This window comes from Lingula anatina, chromosome 1, assembly GCF_051362555.1.
Source record: "Lingula anatina isolate TDL-2025a chromosome 1, LinAna3.0, whole genome shotgun sequence".
In the NCBI taxonomy this organism is placed as follows: domain Eukaryota; kingdom Metazoa; phylum Brachiopoda; class Lingulata; order Lingulida; family Lingulidae; genus Lingula; species Lingula anatina.
In genome coordinates this window covers 491,089-518,074 of record NC_141767.1, presented here as the reverse complement: position 1 = coordinate 518,074, position 26,986 = coordinate 491,089, and the positions used below count along the sequence as shown (strand labels likewise).

Genomic DNA, 26,986 nt, shown 5'->3' with positions numbered 1-26,986 from the left:
AGTGGACTGCTTAATGGCCAACTTTTTTCCAGCATAGCAAAATAAATGTCAAAGAAAAACGTACCAAATGAACGGTCTTCAAAAATAATGTTTTTATTTGGTGTCTTGGAATTTTCTTCTTCCAAGAAAGTGTCTTTTGATTTACAAGTGCCATACTACATAATTTACAATATAACACAGTCGTGTCGATATTCAACGTAAATTATTAACGACTACCTTTACACTATAGGCGTTTTTGTATTGATACAATTGAGAAGTAGAGAGAAAGTGATTACACAGTAATATTACACCGCTTCATGTGGTGCTAATTGTAACTAATGCTGCGACAAAAGTTTTTTGTTTTCTAACTTAAAGACAATGCTGGAATTCATTCTTTTCCAGTTTCATTCCCTAGGAATTTTGAAGTAAACGCGAAAGATCTAGAATTGCAAAGAGATTTATCATCACGACATAATACTTTATAGGATTAGCAATGGCGTCGTGCGATGGATTCGTCTAATAAAAATCTTTTCGTTTTCTTTCATCTTAAAAATGAAAATAACAAGATTTTCATCGTCGAAAGAGGGAAATCGTGTTTCATTCTATAAGCAATGAATACGTCTATTGTCCACAAACGCCGGTCACTTTGCAAACCAAAAGGGTTTAGTCGATAATAAACGTAATTGGTTACATGACAGTGATTTTCTATATGCCAAATCTGACCCAAGCGGCATTGCGTAAAATGTAATAAACAATTCGATATCAAAGCAAAATTTGTTTTGTATCAATTTCTAACCAATTCTCCAGAAACTTCGAATCTGTAAGTCATGATCGGTGTCAGCTGGGAAACTCCTGCCAACTCTCCAGAATGTGTTCAGACGCTTGGTCGGGTCCTCATCACCGTATGGGTCACGTTTGCCAATACGCCAGAAAGTCCGTTTGTCATTTGATCTGCCGACACGCCAAAAAGTGTTTGGCCTCTTTCCTATCCGCCAAAATGTACTGCGCTTATCATCGTCGTCACCCACGACGAGGCCGTCTCTCCAATCGTCACTGTCATCAAAGAAACCCGGTGAAATGGGGCTTACTGAGCGACCGATGCGCCAAAAAGGTGTATCACGTTTCTGTATATGGTGGCCGTTTTTCTTACCTATTCGCCAGAAAGCGCTTTTCTTATCTTCATCGTCAGTGTGAGAGTTAGCCTCGCTGCGTCCGATTCTCCAAAACGCACTCTTTTTCATGTCTTTGTCGTCATTTCGTTTTCCAATTCTCCAAAAGGCACTTCTTTTATCGTCGTCGTCGTGTTCACTTCCATAGTCCTCTTTTTTCCCAATTCTCCAAAACGCACTTTTCTTGCCGATTCTCCAAAATGCGCCCCTCTTGTCGAACGGATCAGATCTGCCTATTCTCCAGAAGGCGCTCTTCTTCTGCGGGGCGTCCTCTTGGTCCGCTCGACCGATTCTCCAGAAAGCGCTTTTCTTGGATTCGTCATTATCATTGTCCGATCGACCAATTCTCCAAAAGGCACTTTTCTTATTTGGGTCTCTTCCTATTCTCCAGAAAGCCTTTTTTCTTTCATTGTCACTATCGGTCATGTCCTCGCCACCTCGACCAATTCTCCAAAATGCACTTTTCTTATCGTCTCCACGCCCTATCCTCCAAAACGCGCTTCTTTTTTCGTCGTCATCGTCGTTCTCAGTTGAATTTGAGTTAGAAACACAAATCTTCAAACACTCAATTCTATCAAAGTCATCAGAACATTTCTTAGAACATTCTTCGTTAGTATCTGTGTCGGCGGCTAAAGTCAGTTGTTGAGCAAACAGCAGTACGAAGAAGATGATCGAAAAGAGCACCTCTCGTTGAGCCGGCATGTTCAGCTTGGCACGCGTGTTCCTGAAGTAATAGTCAATGAAAAAACACATTAATCACTACAATTCCCCCTTGTGAGATCATGGGTAATAAGGCAAAAAGATAGCCACTAACGTCGAACCAACTTGTCGAGGTTAATAAGTGTCAGTGATGATCGCCCGATTCAATCTGGAAGCTAGTGTTCATACAATAAAAAGTAATTCACCGTTTGATAATCTACAGAGCCTCTGTCGGCTTCTTGAACAACACCCCTTCCCAAGTCACCTCGATCCCTGGCCTGGTAAAAACAAGCTACTTGGGTTCCACTGATTTATTTCTCAGTGAAACATACTGAACATCTCTCAGCTTTTATACAAGTCACGCAAACCAGAACACCTACTTGTATAATTAATGATGGCCGTAGCGAACCGCACCACTATACCTGTAGGCATGGGCATTATATTACACATAAAGAAACAAGGAAGCGTTGAAACGATTTAAGAACTCCGCTAATCTAAAATTCCAATAAAACAACAGAAAAGCTTGTCCATTACGTGCTCGTGGGCACAAACCTGAGCACACGTCACAGATGCAATTATCTGACGGCCAATGAACTTTTTGGCACTTGTAACTGACGATAATTTGACTGCGTTTACATAATATGTTTTTAATGCGCTTGCGTTTCTGAAAGAACTAGAATGGCGCCACGTTTTCACATTGGGTGTGGCGGTTTATACATATATCTGTGGGATTAAATAACTGAAATGATTAAGATATGAATGAATTAAAGTAACAGTTTTCTATCAATTACGTGTCGCGCATAAAAACATGAGAAAAAGAACTTCATATGGTCATTTCGACCTTTACACGGCATTTAAAGTGTAATTGAAATTTCGGATGTTCTAATTGGGTTTTACACACACTTTTTCACAATTCACCGTAACGAGCGCTAACTATTACCTATGAAATATGTATGTATAAATGTACTTTGAATTTTTAATCATTGGCGTTTATTGGATCCATTTTCAGGTTTCTACATTCTTAACCGAAAGTTTTCGCTATCTGCTGTGATTTTGAGACACGTATTTCGGTGTAGTTCTTTTGGATTACAGATAATCCTCCTATCTTAACATTTCATACGTGGCGTGTTAAATGCCACATAAAGCTTACCGGAATCTTTTCTCGGTTTAATCATCCGTCACGCTATCGTTGCCTTCTTCAATTATAACGAATGCCACTAACTACAATTCGGGCTGGCGTGTCAGATTATCAGTCAGGTACTAAACAACAGTTTAGACTTAATTGAGAAACAAATAGCCCTAAAATAATCTCATTATCATTAATAACCAATGCCCCCTGTTTAAAACGAATTGTATCCCTAAAAACACAGTAACGAAACATAGAGTTGATTGGGTTTCTGAAGAAAGGTATGAAAGGATTCCCAATCCCCTGCCTACAATGTACTGCATCCAGCATCGTTTGAACTAAAATCGCTTTAAGACAAACTATAAAAAGTAGATATTATGATTACACCTAGCTGTCATGTAGCCCCGGGGGTGAACGGCAAGCACAACTTGAGCCAACGGTGTAATTACAATCATATTTTCTTCCTGGAAATGTCCTTAAATGGTCAAGTTCTGAATAGTTTCTTACAACCAGAGACATGACCAGCTTTTAAAATTTAGATGTAAATTGAAAAATATAAACTTAACAATCCATAACTGCGGATTCTAGATGAATGTATGTCCAAGGTTGAAATGATTAAGATATCTTAATTAGATATTGAAAATCGCTATAAAAAGCAACATTTCCAATACCAAAGCATGCAGTAATGTTCAAAATGCACCTGTTGGCACAAAACCCATCGACAAATCTAAACTTAACGAGGCTTTTGTTCAATCATTGGAACCTCATTTGCGCCCCCAGTAAACGAAGCGACCCCTCCTTCAGCGGTGCTGCAGAGCGGGGAAAGCAATCTGGCAACATTATTCTCAATCACGTAACTATCTGATTGTTTCTGTGTAACGAATGCGGGATAAGGTCTAAAACTTATAAAAAATCCGACTGATATTTAATTTGTTTCGAAAGAGAAAAGAATTCTAAAAGTACGAGAATGGAAAATAATGTCTCTAAATTTTAAAAAGAATTGTTGACTGTGTCTTGTCTACCTACCAGAAGACACCGTGTCAGATCCCTGTGCTCTCCCTAGCCTCAACCAAAGTGGTTCCTGTTCTACCTAAATATGGTGTCTTTGTGCTCTTCGGGCCCTAAATGTAGCTTGTGGATTTTTTCGTAGCTTATATACAGCTGCCCTCTTATTATAAAGCTGCTCTCCTATTCCCCAGAGCACCGTGCTACTGTTTACTCCTCTGCGGGGAGAACGCCAGCAATTACTCAAAAACGCAGCGTTTCTTTGACGCGAAGGGTTTATATTAGCAAGTCTTCATTTTTTTCCTGCTATCTGGAGAGACGCGCATGAAGTCACTACAAGTGGCTGAGCTATTATTATTACAAATCATTTCGTCAGATCAGAATATTGACGCGGGTAGAGTATATCTATATGAGATTTCAAACCACTTCTTTTATTTATAAAACATGTATGGGCTTGTGTATGGATATGGATGGAGACATTATATACTTTTATAATGCTGTACATCGTTAATATATCTCATTTTAGTTGCATGCTTTTCTAATTAATTGTATGTCAATTCCAAAAGCTTATTTGAAAATTTTAAATCTAGAAGTCCAAGAAGAAGATTTATTTGAAATTATTGTGTTTCGTTAGCAGTAAAAAACAATTTATTATGCTATCAAACTGACATTCTAACCGGTTGCAAGCGGTGCGTTTAGAGTAGTGACGTATTTTTAGTAAGTTTATATCGATAATAAATTTCCTGATTATCTTACACAATTAATTGACGTATTCTAATAATAAATAACTTAATTGATCTTTGAATTATTGCTACTGTATATGTTCATGTTTGCTTTATATAAACAGGTCTACGTTTTCCTAAACACAAACAAATATGTGTATACCTGCTTCCAGATAAAAAATATCCTGACTGCCATTTGAAACAGCCTTGTAACCGACCTTAACAACTATTACAACATTGCATTTGTCCACATGGTAGGATGGGTTATTTGTTATTTCACACAAAAAGATTGAAACGGTAAAACTTACATAAGCGCCTGGTTGTGGCTAACCTTGAGTTGGTTTGTTTAAAATGCAATAACAAAACAATTTACCTTACTTGTCAACACGAAATACATGTAGCAAAAATACAGAATCAATACACGGTATTAGGAGCGCTGCTTTTCACGTTTTGATTCTGTTTTATGCCTCGTAAAATATATATTCAGAGCGTAAGCAATTGTGCTTCTTTCAATACCTCTTTACCTGCAGATTGAGTTGAGAGGCGTGTTTACTAAAATCATATATAGTGGATATGTACTAAGAGCACTGAATTGATTGTTTTCGCGAACATAACAAAGCAGATCAAAGGCGCTATGTTGTGGCAGTTTTATTATTGGTTTTCAACTGTTTCAACACTTATCATTATGTCCACAATAATGTATGTTTTATACCTATCTGTGTTTTCCTAATTCTTCTACTGTAACAAGATACCTTAATCAATCAAATCTTAACCTCCAAAACCACTGCTGCCGACACAAACTCGGCGTAAAAAAGTCACAAACTCATTAATCATCTAACAAACTCATTATTCATCTAAAAAAGTCGCAAACCCATTATTCACATTATACACAAATAAAATACATTCACTGCTTTCAAAATCTTGCAGGTGAAACGTATCGGTAGAAATTGTCTGAAGAACCCCTGAAGTATGACTCGACATTGTAGGACTCTTTTAGGCTTTAAGAACAGAGCTTTCTTCATCACTGCTCAAAAGAAGCAGTTTTTACCTTTCATCATTTGCCTATATATGTATAATTAACGTACGAATCTGGTAAACATACGGTTGAAAATATCATATTAGAGAATGTTTGCAAATATACACTTTACACGGGAATGAAGGTTTATAGCAAAAAGGGGAAACGTATTCTTAATCAAAGTTGACCAGAGCCTTCTCATTGCTATTACTTTTCTTCTCCGCCGAATGTATTTTCAGAATTCCCAGCGAAAATGATCTGATGTATATATGTGCTGATCTAATTGTGGCGACTCTTTGGAGAAAAACAAGATTTAAGCAAAATACACCATGTCTTTGCCGTCGTGATCAATAGCATTATCTGAGATAATTTAATGCCATGTCTACACGGTGGGTCTTAAATTTTTTTCTTGCAGCATGAAAGTCTACAAGGAAGGCGCATTTCGCGTACGTGATAGGATTATGAACGTCTACAATATGAACCATAAAACTTTACTCCAACATCAAATTTCCACGCCAAATATGTAAGGCATTCACCCAACGAAAAGAAAATAAATTATATGCTTCATGTAAAGTTCACGACATTCGGTAATGCAATTATTGGCTTGAAGTTGATCAGAATCAACAAATCAGTTTAATCTCAAGTAGAATTAGCCTACAGTACATGTCTTGCACTGTTCTATTCACCCTGACGCCAGACGCGAGCCAGTCACGGCCATTGGACAGGGTGATACGTGTGAATTTAACAAAGTTACAAAAACTACCATCGTACAGATGTTCTCAAATGAGGCAAATAGATTCTTTTTCAACTAATTTTCTAGGCTATTATTCTTTATATTAGCGTTTATGTTTAATCAGAAATGGGGGTTTCCTGATACAAAGCCTGTGTTATTAATTAGATGGATTTACTTTCCTGGGGGTAATGATAATCATTGCTTGCAATAATTCTATTAGACAAGGATCTGGATTTGTATTGAATATAACATTATCCAATTTGGCTTCGTGCTCCTCTCAAAACATCTTCTCATTAGATTTGATCACACACTTTGGTCAATGGAACATAACAAATAGACTCTGGGGGGATATTGTCTTAACTTATTTGATAAAGTTTATTTGAAATCTGAAGCCTACATGCTCTGTACAATAAAGCACTAAGACAAAATTGCAAGAAGTTGTTTTTTATCAAAGTATTTGTAATTGAAGAAAATCAGTTATTTAGCACGTAGAACTTCTTGCAGGACTTCTTCTGTATTTAGTTAGCTAGAATAGGGAGATGTTCAGAAGAGAATCCAAATAACTCTAATTAGAAGCAGACATTTATGCAAGGGCACATTGCCATTAGAAAAGGGAAATCTTTTGTTCACTTCTGATAAGCTACTTATCAATAACTTTTTCAGGTTCCTTCTCGTCGCCTCATTATCCTAATTGCCACGCGTTCCACAAAGAGCCGTAGGAATATTCTGTAGAGGTGTCCAACTATATTACTACGCCAGCGTTCTGATTGGGAAACAAATCTGTGCGAACTAAATTAATCTTCAAGCAAACGCCACGGGCTCCGTGAGCACGCTATGGTATGGAATATTTCCTGACATTTTGTACGTCAATACATAGACATGGTAAGAAGTAAACGTTTTAGTATCTCACGGCGTCCCTGTCATCACTTTAATAGCACAGTCGGGACCACAGAGGAAAAATCTACTCATTTGCCCAAAAACGCGGGTGGGATTATAAGAAGGTGATTGGCTTTATTAATGAATAGTTTCCTATAGATGCTTCCCTTTTCTGCACAGAAAAAGGCAATGGTAACTCGAGTTCTATCCTCTTTTTTTGCCCCCGTTTTGTAAAGATAAAAATAACTTAAGAGTCAGTCAGGCAAGTTGTAGTCAGCTATCCAGAGCTTGTGCAGTTGCCACCTTTATTAATCAAATAATTACTTGAAAAGAAAATAGAATTTTTCTTCACAAACAACACTGTGATCGACCAGTTGGAAGGGAAAAACCAGCAAGTAAATACTTTCTGTTGAAAAAGAAAAAGAACCTTCACATTCATCCCATGCCGTGAGCATCGTTCGAAATTGGTGTAGATATTAACGTGAGAAGATAAAACGTTATGAAGATGTATTGACCAGCATATAGAGCACATCAAAAGTACAAAAGATTGATGTTATTACTAAGAGTTACAGTAGTATTCTAACAAACTACAAACGGAGGTTTTAGGGCTTACTAAGGCTTGTAAATACGCTCAGCCTCTTTTGGATTACATGATAGTTTTTTTTTTTAATTTCGTCCTGTGCAAATTTAATTCAGAACGGAAATAAAAACATTCAGACAACACCTTACATACGTATGTATTATTAGCTATCGACAGAGACAAAAGCCTGGCCATCAAAGAAGTATACTGATTATTCTGAAATGCCACATCATTCCCAAAAATGGCCGATGCTCGATCAAGACACGTACTATTAATATAAATATAATTCAAACCATGCATACAAACTACTGCCAAAACTGCAAATGACCAATGGGTCTGAACAAAAACTACATACAAAATGTTAAAAGTTTGACAAAGAATTTAAGAAACTATCTGTGATATCATAAATAACAAAGTACAAAATATGGAACAAATATAATTCCATCGATGGTTCGTTTGAAATCCGAGCATGCTGTTTAAATCCTATTGGAATTATTTCCGCGAGTATGTTTCACTGCGATACGATAGCACATTTGTCTTTGTTACGTTGGATTAAGAATTTGCTCGCTGACATTAAAACGATATACACAAGAGAATTTTTCTGAGGAGATATCTTAAAGAAGGCTGTATGATGAATGAAGTTAACGTGCTTCTATAGTCATTAGAAACGGATTAAGAGGGACGTTGGTAGATACGAAATCCACTGTGTTACCCATTACTGCAGGTCAACACAGAGCAAGAACGTTTACAACGACATCGTTTAGAACATTAAGGAGGACCGAGAACCAGATAAGGGTTTAAAGAATGTTTTCCGTCGCTCTAACAATCTCCCGCAAGAACTGCTCTGTTTTTGAGATAACAGCGTCATTTAGGCATTCCCTACAGTTTTCAAAGACAGGCCGCACACGCGGCAATATACAAATAGATAACGGGCACTGGGTGCTTGTATCATTTATCATATAATATCAGAATGTAGAATAGCAGTCGCAATGGGCCCATTACCACCAATCTGAGCTGAGAAAGAATCAATCCATGTCATGATCATTCTCCATTTTTCGCATTTAACCATCCTAATCGCCGTCGTTAAGACGATATTATCTATTTCGTTTTGTTTCTATCTTCCTATAGTGAGTAAGCTGTTTGATCTCGCCTTGATAAGACAACCCTGCCCCCTGGGGTGAGTGACACGCGCACGTCACACGTGACAAACCTACTCATTGCGTCACTAGGAAAGAGAACGGCGGAGGCGGCTAGTGATGGCTTATAAGTCTATACAAACTGCACAGCGAGAAATGATCAGTTTTCAAGGAGCGATCAATTTGTTGATCTTACATGTACGCTATCAAAGGTCGGCTACCGAGGAAGGCCACCAGAATGGGTGTCATACGGCAGCATTGTGCGAGGAACTGGACATGTCCTCAACTGACAGATCTGGTATATACTGTCACGGAATTATTCATATCCATGATCAAAGTAAATTACATAAATGTCTGCATACAACAGCTCATTGTTTTTTTCTTTTCATTAATTTTCCCTTTATTTAAGTTGGGAAAAGAGTAGATGTTTATTAACATAAATTGAACAAACTCATGGGAATCGGCTTGGCCCTGAAACAGAAGCTTTCTCGTCCACAGCTCTCTACTTCCTTATGGGCTGTTGTTACTATTTCATTTATATTTTAGAATGATAATTTTAAGGACAAATCCCGGTTTAGTGACAGGTAAACGGTTTAGCCTAATGTCTGATTCATGTTGTCCCTATACATCCCGTCTGCCGTGTTTTTCTGCCCCTGCAGTCACGCTCTGCACGCTCAAGGTCTTTAAGTAACCAATACACGTGTATAATTTCAAGAAATAATTCTCTTGTTGAACACTGAAGTATTAAAACAACGGATAAAATATTGAAAATGACTAAAAATTATCCTTGCATTCGTTTTTAGGCGTCCCAAAAAGTCACGTTTCCTTTTTAACTACACCGCACAACTATCGGCATGTTTCACACTTTTACCGCAACACATGAGAATCAGGGGATTCAAAGACGTCAGATAAACAAAGATAATATGTTATTGTCACGTTTAAATAGCTGTGAAACAGAAACGATCCACTAACAGCTCAAATAATTGCTTGAATTACTAAACAAATTTTTTCACCTACATATTTCTTATGATTTCGAGAAAGTCACATAATCACTAGAACAAAACGTGATGGGAGGTGGCTTAAATCTATCAAATAAAACAATTGAAACACGACAAATGACGTGCTTTTAAGCTTTAAGAGAAAGCTTTAAACGAGAATAATCCAGAATGATTGCAGGATATGACTTGTTGCTTTGTTTTTGTCAGCCAATAAACAAGTGACCATAAAACCGAAAAGAAAGCGTGAAAATAAATTTTAAACGGATTGTGCAAACCTTGGTCAATTTTCTGTCACAATTGCAGCTGCTTAACGTTTTTGGCTGAGACGCTATAAACCATTAAACCTCTTGTCCATGAAGTCGCATTACAGACTTTGTGGTTAATGTCTATAAATATTATACTAAAATGATGCCAGGGGACAACAGTAAGGACCGATATCTGGCCAGATAAATTATAACGGTTGATTTCTAAATTTTTTGCTACTTTGCTAAAGATGACAATAAACACGGGATACCCGGCCATATACGGTGTGACTTATAATTGTACTGTCTTTCCTAATGTATTTTCATAAGTTTTAATCACCTTTTATTGTATTCATACAGGTGTATTGATTACTTTTAATATTCGTTTTAAAACCAGTTTTCTTTAAAACATACATCTTTTTCAATGATGAACTATACATGTATGTGTACATACCAACGCTTGGCACTTGTCGATATCTTGGTGGCAGAGAGCAAATTTTCAGAGCTCAAATGATGTCTTGGGGAGTCGTAACTGCACTGAAGACGATGGTGCCGGGCGGCTTTCAATTCTCCTCTGTTTTTGCGTTGTTCAATCTAAAAAGTAAACAGTATATTAAAACCAAAGATAAAATCAAAAATTCTCTTAAAATGCTTCAATGTGAGAGAGCTTAGAATACTTGTCTTTGTTCACCAAAGGTGATTTTCTGGAGCGGTAAAATATTCACAGAAGGAAAAGGGGAAAAGTGTTGGTAACTCTTATCGCCCCTTTTGTCTTGTTTAAGTATAAAGAAAGGGATTTGTGTACTTTGCAGTCACAGTTCCATCTTTCTTTTCATTGTCACCTAAGTCTCCACAGTGCGCGTTTCTTTTATTCCTGAGCTAATAGAATAAAAGTGCGCCGAGAAAAATTAATAAACGGGAATTTTATTAACTGAAAATGACCAACTTGTTTCTAAGGCAACTTAATTATTGAAACTGCCCTAACATTCCTTCCTGGAATTAAAAAAAAAGAACCAATAAACCAATTTCTATATGTGTACACTGAGTATGGAAACAACACAGTGCATCGCATTTCAAAGATTGACGGCAAAACACATTCGATTTGAGTCGAACCACACCAAAAGAATGCCTCGTGATTAGGAATACATAACTTGTGTTCAGGCAGCTATCGGTCAAGACGGGGCTCACCAGGTATGCTTCGGAAAAATACACATTTTGGAGTACAACCAATACAAACAACGATCATCAATAGTACCACTGGAACCCCATTTGAATTTTATTTCTTTCGTGGCAGTGGTGCAAATATTTCTAAATTCTAAATATGAAACACGTCCTTTGAGCATCAATTATCCTCTTACAGAGACTTTACAGAACCCGTAAAACATTGCCTGCCAATACTTGTTATCAAATCTTGGTAGAGCAATAGGCCACACAGAGGCAAACGCAGAAAAGGTCAATTTTTATTAAAAGGTATCTATTAAAGGTACACTATACGGGTTTGAAAATTCCCCAAAGTCATATTTTCTAGGTCTATATATCCTGCAAAGTTGCTTATGTTTCCAAATTAAAAACTATAAAACCCCTCAAATTAAAGCACCTGTGGATAGTATCTTCTGCAATGTACAAAAAGACAAGGCGTTCTTAACGACTGCTCAGTAAATTTAGAACGAAATCATCAAATCAAAAACAGAATGAAACATTCAACACAACCCAAGTGCAGGGAGAAACCTAAAAATGAAAATTTCTTTTTCCCCAGGAAAATTCATTCAGGATTGTAAATCCAGGACAGGGTACCTTTATGCAATGCTCATGTACTTCATGATGCACTTACGTGTGGAATGGTCTTTGCGTAACGCCATGACGTCAGGGGATATAAGAGAAATATCTACATTGCTTGTAATCATATTGGACTTAAAAAATATTGTCTACTGGCGGAGAAAATTGTCGTAATATAAATAAGAATTTAACAGTAAGGTATGTCACGAAATTAATTGGAGGTACTGACAATGCCTGCCAAGAAAAATGTGGTCGTACTTATATCAAACGTTGGCTTTACGTTTTTTATCTTTAAATGTATTTTTATAATTGACACAAAACATGCAAGAGAAAGCGATGGAAATATTTGTGTTAGTCGTCATACATATAACTGCAACCGCATGGTAAGTGGCTACGCTGTAAACTAATTACTGTCTCTTTTTCGTTTCCAAAAATTTTCAATTGACAAAAAGCGCCTACACGCCATTTAGACGTCGCACTGACGTCAAGTCGGTTTTAAAAGCACCGGAATTGCAACTGAATGCCAGTGATTGGGCTTTCTTTCCGAATACACACCTACTGAAGATTCTTAGGTGTGAAGGTGGCGTTTGCGCATAATTAATTAGAAGATTATCCGTTTTAATACCACGATTTAATATAAGCTGAGCCGGAACAGCGATAAATATGTCCTTTTGATATTATTATCCTTACAGCAATTCATTAACAACCTTTACTCAAAATAACATAACAAGCAATGGGTTGTTCATGCATAATACCAACGTTTAATTCAATGTTCGGAACTATTTTGGACGCCCACACGACAAACGGGACTTTATTTTTGTGCCAACATTTTGCTCCAATAGCTGTTGCGGTTTCACATATTTTGCTCAATTAATCCTGGTTGCACTCATTAACCTACTTAATTATTTTCATATTATGGCAGTTATATAGTATGAGGGATTCATGATTATCCGCCCAATTTTGTAACTTTTTATCTTATTATTTTTCGTTATTAATAAATGACAATTTTCAGTCATACAGACTTTATCTTATTTACTTTTGAGCAAAAACAGAGCTTCGTTGTGTTTCTGAACATTTGGCTACATAAAGCATAGTGCTAGTAACCATTATTACACGATTTAAGTTATACAGGTTAACTTAAAAATATTCTCTCTGTTTCATTTACATATTCACATCATATCATCATAGACGGCTCTATGACATAAACGGCTACATATCATAGACAGCTACGTAATATAGACGACTACATATTACAAACGACTATATACCATAGCCTACAAGCTAGAAGCTACAAGGAGAACCCATCTCAGCCCGTCTAGCTGTTACAAAATTCACAAACAAAATGGAGGATTTACTCCTTAATTTCACCAAATACGATACAAAACAGTGCCCCATCCCCACACAATTGCACCCTAACCCCCTCCCCCCCCCCTCCCTGCTACATACTTGGAATTTTCTCAGTTGTCGTTTACAATGCCAGTTATATTGATCTGGGAGCAGATATAGCTTCTTAATCTGGTATCTTGTTTCGTTTTGTCATGTTGGTGTAACATGTGAATATTTTCACTTTATTTGACAAGCCATAAGCAAAATAAATTAATTAATAAGTTAGTAAATGGACTGCATGATCCTTGCAATGTATTTGAGGATAAAGGGTCTTCATGTAATGGATTTAGAGTGTGTCTCTTGACATATTTGTACAGCTGTGCATGTTGATTTGCTTTGTTGCGACTTATCAAAATAATCCCATCAACTGCACCAGGCTTCTCTGTCGCAATGGCATTTTACTGTTAAGCCCCATTCAGAATAGGGGTCAAAGAAGTCCGAGTGTCAAATATGGCCGACCCACTTGAATACTTCCCCACGGGACATCTATTCAGTGTCTATAAGCGGATTCGACGGCAAGCTTTGTAGTGGCTCGGCCATATTTGACCCTCCGACCAGTAAGGCCGCATTCACATCGAGAAGAGCCGAGGCTCAACAAAGCCGAGACCTAAATTTGGCGGACGTACATGAAAGGAAAAACGCCTAATCTTTTAATAGTCTCTCCGCCTCTTACACGCCTCCCCGCGCGTCGTCCTTGCGGGGGTAAAGTCATTAAATCTCGACTCCATTTGCCCTGAAGTTACCTGATAAAAACTAAATGCTCATTGGTCTTGGGTCAGCTTATATTATCTCCGTCGATAGCCGATTCATTGCTGCTCTACGGGTCATTCATTCCTTTTTTGTCTCTGTTTTGAAAGATAATAGAACAGAATAGTTTTTTCCTTCGATCGCCTCCAGTCGCCATGCTTTCTTCACCTCGAGTTCAATTGATGAGCATGCGCACTTAATATTTCTCAGGTAGCTTCCGGGCGAATGGAGCCTAGATTTAATGACTGTACCCCCTCAAGGACGACGCATGGGGAGGCGTGTGAGAGGCGGAGAGACTATTAAAAGATAAGGCTGTTTTCCTTTCATGTACGTCCGCCATATTTAGGTCGCGGCTTTGTTGAGTCTCGGCTCTTCTCGATGTGAATGCGGCCTTTGTCCCCTATTCTGAATGGGGTCTTATATACTTTTCATCTTCACAATAACTTTTTAACCATAGTATTATCTGTTTCAATGAATATAACCAGAGCAGCTCTACTTGTCGTCAGTTCTATTGTATAATTGCATCATTCTATTGCATAAACACTATTCCACCTACGTATTCAAATTCGTGATCATATATTTGTATGGTTTACGCCTACACACACTAAATGAAAAATACAGAACGGCTCTGTCACGCTACCAGATAGAGGAACGTATGAGAAACGTATGAGGAACGTGTGCAAAATCGATTATACGCACAACGTTAAGCATATGAAATCACCTATTTTCAGCGTATGAAAATGAAAGTAAATCAAACGTAAGAGATACGTTCAATACGTTACTCGCTTGCCAGCATTGCTAGTAATGCATACGCTATGCATAAGCTAGCAAACTTAATGAGAAGCGTAGTGTAACGTACTCCTATGCGTGTTAGTTGTTAGCCTATCGTATCATTACGTTTGGTTTTACTTGAACGCTCGTATAAACATGTTAAACATGCTTGAAATTTTTATTTCCCTCCGCGTTTTCAAAGGTGCAACAATGTTTCCCTGCTTACTCGAAACTTGCAACGTAAATCTAATGAACCTCATTGCGTTTGTGTGTGTATGAGCAATTTTTCTCATACGTTAGTGCTATACGCTATGGTGGGACAGTTAAAAGCCTCGGTCACAACCGGCCGTACGGGCTCTTACGTGCTGTTTGGGTCCAAATTTTGCCCACAATCTCACGTCCCACGCAAGTCCTTCTTACGAAATTTCGAGTTCGCAGACAGCCCGTAAGCACGTACGGAGGATGTTGGACATGTCCAAAAGATTCTACGAATAGCCTGCGAACAGCGAGGCCGCAAGCGTAACGTACCCCCATCGCACGGAGCAAGAGAGACGCTCGTTGTGCAAGACGCACGTCGCAAGCAATAAGGAATAAGTGCCCTCACAACTAACGAACAAAGTCGAGAGCACACCGGGAATGCGTCGCGCGTGCGTCACCCCCACGCCTGGTGTATAAAAGGCGTGCTCACGACGCACGCTCGTGTCTTTACAATGAACGTCGACTGTGTAACGTGTACAACAATTTTCATAATTTTCAAATCATTGCTCAATTTAGTCTCTAATATGCCTCCAAAAAGCAAGAGAACGCCGTCAGCACGTCACCACAAACGTGTGAGGCAAGTGTGAAGCAAAACTGACGCTAAAGGGCACTACTTTCGCCGTGCGTTGCATTCCCTTCGTAAGTGGTGAGTGTGTGCCACGTACACAGGAAGACAAACTCAACAAATGAGTACAATTTCCACGGCCATCGCTCCTTGCAATTAGCGTCCCTGCTTGAAAGCACATCTCATGTGGCCCTCGCGACTCGCAAGGCAGACTTTCCTCTACCTCTACGACCTCCACGGCCTCCGCAACACCCCAAAATCGCAGGGGACGTACGATCCTGAAATTCGTGCGTCCGGTTGTGCCCGAGGTTTTACTTACATTGTAGTCCTGACAGGTGGACTTTTACTGGTATTCTGAAATACCTGATGCCGTTGTGGGCCCGAATAGTTACATTTCTAAACCTGCAATTTTGCCTGTGCCCAAATTTTAAGCAAAGTCCAGTTTACCCTGATTGGTCTTAACGTACCCTGTATAGTCACAATGGGGACTCGTGTGTGCAGGACCTAAAGGACCACAAAGAAAGGACATCGATTCCTCGGACTAGTATTTTAGTGTCTCACGAGTCATTTTGAGTCTGGCGTCGTTGGCCGGCGTTTTGAAACAGGATAGATTTCGTTTTCACCAAGGCTGCCCGTGCCTGCTAGACGAAGGAAGGCTGCAGAATCAGGCCTTATAAACGGATTATGCGTTTACTAGCACTACCCGCAGAGCTTTTAGCACTAACACCCATATTAACAACCAAACCCACAAAGTAACCAGCACTATAAGAGCAGATGAATGTTAGTGCTAGGCATCGCTTTGTTGGTGCTAAATAATTTTACGGCGTTTTGGTTAATTCGTGGGCTTTGTGATTAATATTATTAGTGCTAAAAGATCTGCAGGTAGTGTTAGTAAACGCCTGTTTAGAAGGCCTGAGAACATACAGTGTAGGTTAAACGTCTTTGTAGGGGTGTTGCTACCCGCGTATGTAGGCTTTCGCAGTAACCATCTAGACCTTGGTTTACCTCTGCCAAACAGGTGTTATTTTTGGTTAACGACTTCCATTATTTGTTTAATAAAGTAGAGTTATAGCGACACGGCGTAAAACAATACACGTCCGCATCATTTTCCTCTAGACTTGGTTGCTTTGGAGTTGCGTTGGAGTAAACTGATATCTACCTGACCATAGGGTACCTCCAACAAAGTTTCAGTCTCATCTCTACATCTTTCCTTATACAGATGCTCATTTCTGAGGAATTTGATGCCAACCTGCTCAGGAATGATTGAATTGAACAGTTGCGTAAGTGTCTTAAAACCGTTTCTATTTCAAGATGTAATTAACCTTCCTATGTGGGATAGACGGATGTCGGCCATTCTGAGAACCCGTGGCACATTAAACAGACAAAAGAACCAAGTTTTTCGGGAAGGACGTACGTCTGCCTTTGATGGCCCGAAAAAGGAAATTAAGCAAATTATTGAATCACCTTGGTCTCAAAGAATTCTGACGAGAATTTAATTACTACCAAAGATCAGCTGGGTTTTCTAGCGGAAAAGAAGCGTCACATTGTCATTATTTTCAGATGTACTCAAAATAGAATACATTAAGGAACTATGAAAAGAAAAACATATTTTCAACTTAGAATACACATGTTATCCTTTTCAAGGCGTTTTAAATCACGGTTGCCTTTATTTGCGTCACCCTGTATAGGTCACGGGAACACTCAAATCCAAAGAGAGACCCCATCTTGTATATAGTTATCAGGTATGCTGAAAAAGGATGTCAGTTCATGGCTCATATTTCGCTACCGCTTTTTCTCTCTTATTTCATTTTCCTGAGGTACGTCTTTGGAGACTTTCTCCTGTTGTTATAACTTCTTAATTGGACATTGTGCATTACCGAGCTTTCTCTCTTAAATATTTCAAATTTCACTCTTGACGCACTTAAAAAATCGCACTTGTAGGATTACATAAGAAAGTTGAGATAAAACCTTTGTCTCCAAATAAGGCGTCTGTGCCAGATAAAATTAAAATCCATAATTGGTTTGGGAAATTACTTATTAATCAGTCTAGCTGTAACCACGCAACCTCATCCTCTACTTCATGTCTTGCCACACCGCCATTCCCAGCGTCTGTCAAGGTTCCACGTATTAGGCGGTAATCACTCCTGAATACCCTTAAAGTAGAACTTGATCGCGTGCTTCTTGTGCGTAACGTCGATGTATAAACTGGAGACAATGCGCCACAATCCCAGCTTTGAGTATGATAGTAACCTGATCACCTTGCCTTATGATTAACGGAACATACTGTCTGTATTCTCCTCCTTAGGCAGCCATTGCTCGCCTAGAAACCTGACGTCTTAAATAGGGGTGACCCAAAGAAGGAGGAACCAGACACACACAAGGGGTGCACTTAGATGTTTTTTAAGGTGTTGATTTGGATGAAATAACTGGACTTAGCACTTAGCTGGTTTTCAAAGTGTTATTTTGGCTGAAATAACTGGACTTAACACTTAGCCGGTTTTCAAAGTGTTGTTTCGGATGAAATAACTGGATAATCTCAAGAATCTATCGGTAAGTGAAATAGCATTTAACATATTTTTCTCTTACTAAAAGGCGTTGCAATTGTTTTTTTCCCTTTTTTATCAGGCACAACATCCCGATAATACATTCAAAGTGACAATAATTGAAAACAAATAACAGACAAATTCCTGGCAAACAGTAAGGAACAGAGAAGTAAGTGATATAAGAGTATACACTGTAGCACTCCTGAAAGTTAACCATTTTAGAAACAACCATTATCATCTAATAGAATCTGTATCCAACAGTAGCCTAGGATATGTTTCAATATAAAAAAACACAAGGTCCAAATGGAAAACTGATATTTCAACACTTATCCAATTCAACATTTTATTCATTCATAGAATATTTCTTCTTTGCAGTTTTTATATGACTTTATTAATTTACTGATAAATCGGATTTCTTTAAAAGCGGCTACACAACAAGCAGCCTCTGAGGCCAAGGTTTTGTTTTCAAAATTAATGCGTCGACAGTAACATGTGTGCTTTTTCCTAAGTAGATTTAAAAAGATGTAGGTCTGCTTCCAAGGGTAAACTTACATTGTATTTAAGACGCAAGTTTATAATCTGTCCACTAACCCGATGGTTATTCTAGGAAGTTATCAGTTGTCGCGGATCAAGGTATTATTAAAACAATTTTCACCTTGTTGTTTCTAATTTTGATTTTAAGACTACTTTTTTATTTTCCAATTTGTAAAAATTATCAAATGAGTTCAGAGATAGTGCTTCTCAGTTGAAGATTTCTTTCTCCTCGCCTTGTTCTCCTGAAAGTTTCACCAGTCTTGTCAATCAAAATGTTTTGCAGCGTTACAGTATATAACAGGATATTGAGTGGAAACCGCCCGACTCCCGAGAAAGTTTATTTTGGGCTTTGTGTTTCAAATCAGGGCAGTTGGTAGTACTTCTGTTGTACCTCCCCTTCGTTTTGGAGAGAAGATAAATCCGCCATGTTAATTTGAAAATGGGGAGAGGGGGATGTCACATCAAGGTACAGGCATCGTGCAGCAAAGGGAAGCTTCCTTCTTGTGTCTTTCTTATTTTATTTATATTTAACTAAAAAGGTACTAAAATATTCTAATACATTCTTAAGGATATTGTTGGCCTTGGCCAAAAACTCCCCATTTACTGCCTTACATATATTCTTCTGGATAGCCGATAAATCTTCAGTGTTCAGTGACTAAATTAATTAACATTTACACACGTCACCTTACGGATGACGTCATGTGGAAAAATTGAAACAGTTTCTCAAATTTCTCCTTTACCTGAGCACTCACGAACACCGTTTAACGCCAATTTAAGGACACCATTTAGCACTCCAAATCCCTGCCAGCGATTTTTCTTAAATGTCTTAGGTCAGATTTTATGGTTTATAAAGCAAAATTATGCCTTTGTTTAATGAAAATCTGCAATTTGGGGCTCATAACTCCACCACAAAAACATTTAAACCAAAATGCACTCGTGGTCAAGTATGCCAGTTTTCATGATACAATCTTGTTCAAGGATACCGATTGCCATCTCACCTCAAAATAGAAAGGAGTAAATTCGACGATTAAACCCTTAAGTTGCTTATGCTTATACATTGCAACGAGAAATATAAACGCCGATATTTATATTTTCGAGAGGATTTTTAGCAATTTAAATCAGCACAAAGATGGATGCTTTTTTAAATAATTTTCGGTATGTCGATGATAATATAGGGTAACAACATCCTTAATTTAGAGACTACATTACCAATTTCTTAGTTTCTCGTTATTTAGCCTTCATGTAAGTTACGAGACAACGAAAATCCCTTGATTATTCTTTCCTGTAAGTTCTATATTTTATGCTGGATTAATGCAGAAATATGTTCTTGAGTATTATCCAATGGTTTGTAATAAATCAGAAAGAAGACAATTAAGGACTGCTTACACAACCTTCCTGTTGCCAAGGAAATACATGTACAACTAAAGTTTTTATTATTTAACAAGTAGAGCATTACTGATTGATAATTAGTTTCATTACTATGTAGTTCGGCGTCTAATTGTGCTAATACAAAACCGTGAGGGCGTGTTTTATTAAAATAAACATGACGAAGGAAAAACGATATTTTAAAAACACGTCTTTTTTTCCAATCATTTCATCTTTCATCTGTGGTTATTGGGCGAAGGACGGTGTTGAGGAAGACCTACGGCTATAAGTAATTGATTCCTCTTCCTGACGTACTCCAGACGGTGGTACGGCTACAGTTACCTTGGGTTAAGTCTGCGCTTAAGGCCCTCTTTAGAAAAACCAATCTTTTTTGATAGGCAATGAACGATATAATATATGTTTAGAAGTATGCCCGAAAGGAAATAATGGGAGATTAGGAAACAGATATGTGATTTACTTTAACAATATGGTGGAGTGCTACTTCGGTAATGGCATTGGATTCCTCTTTGTCTTGAATTGCTTATATGTTGCTTATTGGAATTCCTAAAAAAGTACCAGACATTTCTTTTCTTTGAATTGTGGATCTCTTACTATAAGAGCGTGTTTTGCAGTTTCAGGACCAGTGAGAGAAATGGCAAAATCATTTCATGTTAGGTGTGTGAGCTGGTGGACAGCGCTGGCCCTGTTGTCCCTTCAGTTTATGGAATGCCACATGTCGGCGTGTCACCAACTATGTAGCAAATTTACCGAAAACAACGCTCAGCTGGAAGAATGCCTCACCAGCGCATGTCCGCTGGTGTATCGGAACAGACTGAACCGATTTGGAAAGCGTTTTCAGGAGGCGTTCTTAAAGGGCAGCTCATTTGGAGGGGACGCGGACCAGACGATCGTCCACAAAGAAGAGAACCAAATCATCACATCCCTGGACAATGGGAACATTTTGCCGTGGCTCAGTCCCTACGCTCGACTAAGACGACACATGATGTTTCCTAGGAAACAAAACATAAGGTGTGTGATCCTGATTAATGAGAGAAAAAAATTTAACGAGCCGTGGTTCGATATATTTCCAATGTAGATATCAACAATTGTAGGGGAGACCTGGGCTAGTTGGACCCCGGGGTAAGTTGGACCCCCATCAATTTATAGCAAACTAACTATGGTGTAAAAGAATTGATCACATCATTTTGTAAAGTGACCGTATCCAATAGTGCTAAGAAAGCGTCGGCAGTGAGTCCAAATGAAATAATTTAGCATCTTAAAGTAACTTAATTAAAGAGGCTTGATGGGGGGGGGGCAGCTTACCCCGGGGTCCAACTAGCCCCGGTCTCCCCTATTAGAAGCTTATTTTTTTATATACTGTTTATTGTTACGTTTGGGATATTTTCAAAATAGATTTTCAACAATGGTCATTTAAGAGTTTATTCTGAGGTTGGCAGAGACTAGTTTCTCAGAACAGTTTGATAATGGAATGTGCACGATAAAGGTGTAGTAGCCGACTTAATTCGATAAACCATTTGTCTAAAACAGTCACCATTTCTTTCTTGTAGTTTTATTTCATGAGACTAGTTCTGATTCATCTTAGATCAGATTGGACTAAATTTTGACCTAAATGGCCACACCATCTTTCCGTCTTAAAGGTACATTTGAATCTAGCGTCGGTGGAGCGTGGATTCCCAGTAACGCATATTAACCACTTCTACTAGTATTCTGTATCAGTTAAACAGTATTCTGCATCATTGACAGTTATTATTAAAGTGTTAGATAGGAGAGTGGTGGCATCGAGTGTTAATTACTTTTTTCACCAATAAATTAGTAAGGACGCATGTAGCGTTCAAGTGCACCCGGCGAGTAAAAGGTTATTTTGTCACTAGATACGGACACAATTAATTGATTAATTAATTATCTGAAAAATTAACCGCAACGGTGAGTTTAATCGGGTATCAAGTAAGGTAACCAGGGCTATGTAGACGCTGGCAGATAAGGCACAGGGGTGGATTGAGGCCGTCTTATGGGTCTTCCGGAAGACGGTCAGATTTTGAAGTTTACATTGATGGGCATCTAATTTTTCTGTCGGAAGACAAAAAAAGAGGATGGATCAACAAAGATAATTTGGAAGATTGTCAGAAAATATCTCTGGATCCGCACCCGAAGTCCTTGTTTAAGCAGAAGTCGGGCTCGTTCTGGTTTGCATAGCAATGCGGTTAATTATTTGTTGTCTCGTTTCTCTTTAATATTTCTACATGGACGATACAAGGCCAAGCAGCACGCAAGCCACGGCAGCTTTCTAAAATGCCGGAAAAAGTGTTTTAATATATGCTGCATAAACTTAAAAGTGTAACCGTTTATTTTCAGCAAACCCCAAAATGAAGAACGTTAGATGAGAACGTACCAGACAGCTATATAAGTAACGCTACTACCACACTACTGTTACAACTGCTATTATCGTTTCTACTACCACTGCTACCAACCACCATTGCCCAGGAACTCACCACAACTTGAGACTGAACGCAAAGTATGCCCCAAGTCTCATGTTTCAGGGGTCCTTGGAGTCACTGCTACCCCCAGTAGACTTACGGCGTCCGCCTTGGGCACGTTTGGAACCGTTGGCTGTTGCTACTTTGTCACTTGATACTTATTACTTATAGACAACGAGAATTATTCATGTTTAGAATATTATATCGCGAGAACGGAGTCAAAAGAGAAGGCAAGTTGTCTGTATGACTTAATGCAGACGGTTTGTGTACATTTCTAGCTTTTTATGCAGTCAAATATACTTTTTTTGTGGCGGATTAATTGGTAATAATGTTAATTTAGCCAAAACGTTATTTCTGGGGCAAAAATGAATGATAATGTGGGACTTAATGAACAGAAACTTGTATATTGTTTCCTCCTAACTGCAATGTATGTATGTATATATATATAATTGGCGCATTGCTCTGACGTTCACTCATAGAAATGTTTAAGATATAAAATGATGCAAAACGTTCACTTAATATTTTTCTGATGTTGTAAAATACTATACATCTGCCGCCTTAATGTTCTTGTAAACACAAATTCACAGTGTAAGTAACGTCAGATGTGTCGTATCAGTACAGTTATAACATCACATAGTTTTAAGCCGATGATTTGTTTGTATCAAAGACAACGGCTTGATTCCACTCAGTCAAAATATTGAAGGTTTGCAATGCTTCGGATAATATCGCACAAACCTGTGTCTTTAGTGACATAAGCTACTCGTTGACGCGTGTGATATTTCACACGCTGTTGGGAATCAATTATCAACCAGTGCAATGGGAGGCTTGGTATTTGACTTGGCTTTGAAAATGTAAAGACTTCAATATTTGTCCATTTCATCAGTATATGTAAGTCACCTTGACTTCCCGTGGATAAGTTAGTGGATTAATACAAACTTAGTTTAGTCTCCCGCTACGATCGGTTTGTAGCAGAGCAGATGTTGACTTTAAAATTCTGGCGGTAGATTTTCAGAAAGACAACCAAATTTAAAGGGCAAATTACGTTTTTACACGTCGCTGCGTTCTGTTTTATATTAAATGTCTCGCTTGGTTTAAAGTCCAAACATGTTTGACACACGTATTGCCATTTCTTGGGGGAGGGGTTCGGAATGTAACATTAAACGAACATTTAAGTTCATTAAGATATTTCAATAGTTACATTGTGTTACGTTTTCAGTTATTCAGCTTTATGGCAACCGGAAAAATAGTAATATACCGAATATAAGATATTGATAACTAAAATATTAACAGTTATAAATTAACGAAATATAACTTTATGTTCCTCTTAGTCTAACGTTTATAACACCTCTTGTATTTGTGGAGTTCCGTACTAAAATGAGGGTCCAGCGCCAGAGGAAAACATTTCGTGACGTCACATGTAATCTCCCAGAAAAGCTGATAATAAATAGGTTTTTATCCATTTACTTGCCGACTGACTGCCTTCTTTTTTATCATACTACCTCGACCTCGACCAAGATACGTCTTCCCAAACGACTAAACTGCTACCATTTTATTCGATCAGCTTATTATTTATTGGCCCAAGTTTTTTTTTTTAATTCTGACGCAATTTTACGAAAACCGCTGACTCCGAATTGCACATTTGGACTCTCATTTTTCTACTGAGCTCCGCATACATCTGGCTATTCTAATACAATGTAGCTGGTAAGGCTTAATTTTTAACTGCTAGAGACCGTAGATAATGATACTCAATATTCTCCACCAAATACTGGTAGCAGCAAGATATAAATTGAATTGAGTTCAGATAAATCCATATTTTTATGTTAAAAGTGGGAAGCTAGTGTTTTTGTTTTCAATCACCCGATATATACATATATGTATATGATAATATGGAACTGGAGATATGAAACAATAAAACAATTTTCAGGCAACCTTAAGCAATATGAATTCATGACTTCGTCTTTCGTCCATAACCTCTGGAAAGAAGATTTTCAACCACTTTTTTTTTTGCCTGTTTGTTTGTTTGTTTGTTCGTCTCCATCCTTACTAAAAGGTTGTGGGTGGATTTCGATAGAATTTTTAGAAAAAGTCAGAATCGGGATATTTTGGTGATGACCGTTCATTAATTAATGATTAATCATCTGCACTCTCCCGATGCTTTTCTAATTCTGGTATGCTTTACTTTAAGTTTCGAATTTTTAGAAAAAGCACACCAAACTTTAAAATAAATCAGTAATCCAAGAGGTAGGATAAACGGATTCAGAGTCTCTGCCAAATGTAAAAAGGGAATTCATTATAGACTGGTCGGGGAAGCGATAGATGATGGTATTTCGTAAAGGGTTTGGAGGTTTATCCTGAAATAGTAGCTCAAAACGTGACACATGACAAAATATACTTATATCTAATATACTAATAATAAATATACTCATGTCATTTTGACATTATGTCTTTGTAACATGGCCATTATTTATGACCGTCACGCACGTAAGACCGAAACTGTTCAAATTGCCTCAATTTTGACATTATGTCTATGGAACATGGTCATTGTTTATGAGCGTCACGCACGTAAGACCGAAACTATGAAGACGTTTGTCATCAACTTTTCTAAGAATACCCAGGTACGGGTACAAATTGCCTCAATTTTGATATTATGTCTATGGAACACGGCTATTTTTTATGAGCGTCACGCACGCAAGACCGAAACTATGGAGGCCATACTTATACAAATGCCATATCATAGGGCTTGTTGACATTATTCCATTGCATAGTAATAAACAAAGCAGGTCTTTTATTCCACGAAATATACAGTACGCCTTTAACTCACCCTTTTTTTTTTTTTTTTTTTTTTTTTTTTTTTTTTTTTTTTTTTTTTTTGATCGTTATGAAATAGCAAATGTCCATATCACTTAAAAGTGCTCCAACTCGTTTCATTGCCCGATAAAAAGATGAATTTGTAACAACTGAGTACATTGTCATACCTACCTTTCTAAGGCCACACCTGGCTGCCAAATGTTCCATCATTGTCGAAATGAACCTTTCCCCATTGCAACTCTCCCTTTATGTACTGGGCTGAACTCAGCACTGTTTTAACTTAAATAAGCCGCCAATGGAGTATTAATTGGTGATCAGCTCAATGTAAAGGAATAAAACTCCTTTCGCTTTCAATGCGCTCCTCTTTGATGGGATCATGCAGGCCAATGAAAATCGTTCGCTGAAGCGTAAAACTACGTGGTCGTGTCTACATAGCGCTAAAATGGACTGACAGAAACACAGGCCGAGCACTTACTAAGAGCAAACCAACCCCAGCCATATGACGTACACTTTTGTAGTTTGCCATTTTCAACGACCCTTTTTTCCTCTTTATCAACGTGACAAAAAAGCATCCAACTCGACTTTTACACATCTACCCACATAATGCACCAGGGAATACGAGATTGTTGTTTGACTAGTAAGCTACACGCTGTTACACGTAATTAGTCAACGGAAAATTGCCACTTGGCCTTCTTTGCTATTTAGATTAGATGAATATACAAAAACTTTACGGTGTAATCTAGAAAAAAGGGCACCGTTTTATTGGAAGAGTGAGTTTTACCATTTACCACCGTGTACACAATAGTTAAACAAAATACTTACAGTGATCACTGGGATTTAACAGACAAAGTGGAACTTCTATCATAATTATCCAAACGTTTCCGTGCATTGGCCGTTCGAATATATATTTATCTAGTTATCGTTTTGTTTTACAAACTATTATAGGCTGATAAAGGAAAAAAGAAAATTAAACTTTACACAGCAAAAATTAAATGTCGTATAGATCGCGAGATAGCCTACTTCTACTTTAGTTTTTGCTCTTTAAAGACAGAGTTACATGATATAAATTCATTAATGATAACCAAAATATAAAAAACAATATTAGATAAGATATATCCCTGATTAAACAATACGAAACGTTGTTTTCACGTTTTGGAAGTTTACCACACAATATTTTTAGCAATTTCCTGGAAACTAACTGCCATGCTCTGCTGAAGTAGTTTGCAAAAAAGGTGTTACTACAACGACCACTTTCTGGAGTTCATTGTCGAATTGCCTGTAACAAAATATTGGTACAAAATTAATCTCAAGCTCACCACAGCCAGGTTCAATACAACCCTGTGAGTAGAAAGTTATCCGGCCTTCCTCGACGGTTGATCTGGAAGTTTCACTCTTACATTTGGTCCCAGCACAGGTTTTGGCAGTATACTATCGCCAATTTGACATATCCATTGAAAA

The 26,986-nt window shown here is 38.0% G+C and overlaps 2 protein-coding genes across 7 annotated transcripts; one reads left to right on the top strand and one right to left on the bottom strand.

The window, feature by feature from the left end:
• Positions 1–70: 70 nt before the first annotated feature.
• LOC106174043 (uncharacterized) lies at positions 71–26,986 on the bottom strand. Of its 5 annotated transcripts, none has more exons than XM_013555418.2 (3): positions 26,845–26,986; positions 10,735–10,874; positions 71–1,872 (listed from the first exon to the last, which is right to left on the bottom strand). In XM_013555418.2, exon 3 carries the CDS (start codon positions 1,848–1,850, stop codon positions 771–773), a length of 1,080 nt encoding a protein of 359 aa, XP_013410872.2. In that variant the 5' UTR covers positions 1,851–1,872; positions 10,735–10,874; positions 26,845–26,986; the 3' UTR covers positions 71–770. The 5 variants fall into 5 exon arrangements, with proteins under 5 accessions (XP_013410872.2, XP_013410870.2, XP_086851576.1 ...); XM_013555416.2 differs by lacking the exon at positions 26,845–26,986 and adding an exon at positions 25,700–25,844; XM_086995450.1 differs by lacking the exon at positions 26,845–26,986 and adding an exon at positions 14,186–14,363.
• Positions 17,587–24,654, top strand: LOC106174044 (uncharacterized). Of its 2 annotated transcripts, none has more exons than XM_086995478.1 (3): positions 17,587–18,333; positions 20,858–21,254; positions 22,599–24,654. In XM_086995478.1, the coding sequence occupies exons 2-3, from the start codon at positions 20,878–20,880 to the stop codon at positions 22,621–22,623; spliced, it is 402 nt and encodes a 133-aa protein (XP_086851604.1). In that variant the 5' UTR covers positions 17,587–18,333; positions 20,858–20,877; the 3' UTR covers positions 22,624–24,654. The 2 variants fall into 2 exon arrangements, with proteins under 2 accessions (XP_086851604.1, XP_086851611.1); XM_086995485.1 differs by lacking the exon at positions 17,587–18,333 and adding an exon at positions 18,409–18,495.

Bases quoted from the DNA above. Each gene is read 5' to 3' on its own strand.
- LOC106174044 (XM_086995478.1), top strand. From the start codon at position 20,878: ATGGCAAAATCATTTCATGTTAGGTGTGTGAGCTGGTGGACAGCGCTG. The intron at 21,255-22,598 runs GTGTGTGATCCT...GTTTATTTTCAG, and splicing joins CCTAGGAAACAAAACATAAG to CAAACCCCAAAATGAAGAAC.
- LOC106174043 (XM_013555416.2), bottom strand. From the start codon at position 25,738: ATGATGGAACATTTGGCAGCCAGGTGTGGCCTTAGAAAG. The intron at 10,875-25,699 runs GTAGGTATGACA...TTTACTTTTTAG, and splicing joins CCAGGTGTGGCCTTAGAAAG to ATTGAACAACGCAAAAACAG. The intron at 1,873-10,734 runs GTATGTACACAT...CTATTACTTCAG, and splicing joins TCGACAAGTGCCAAGCGTTG to GAACACGCGTGCCAAGCTGA.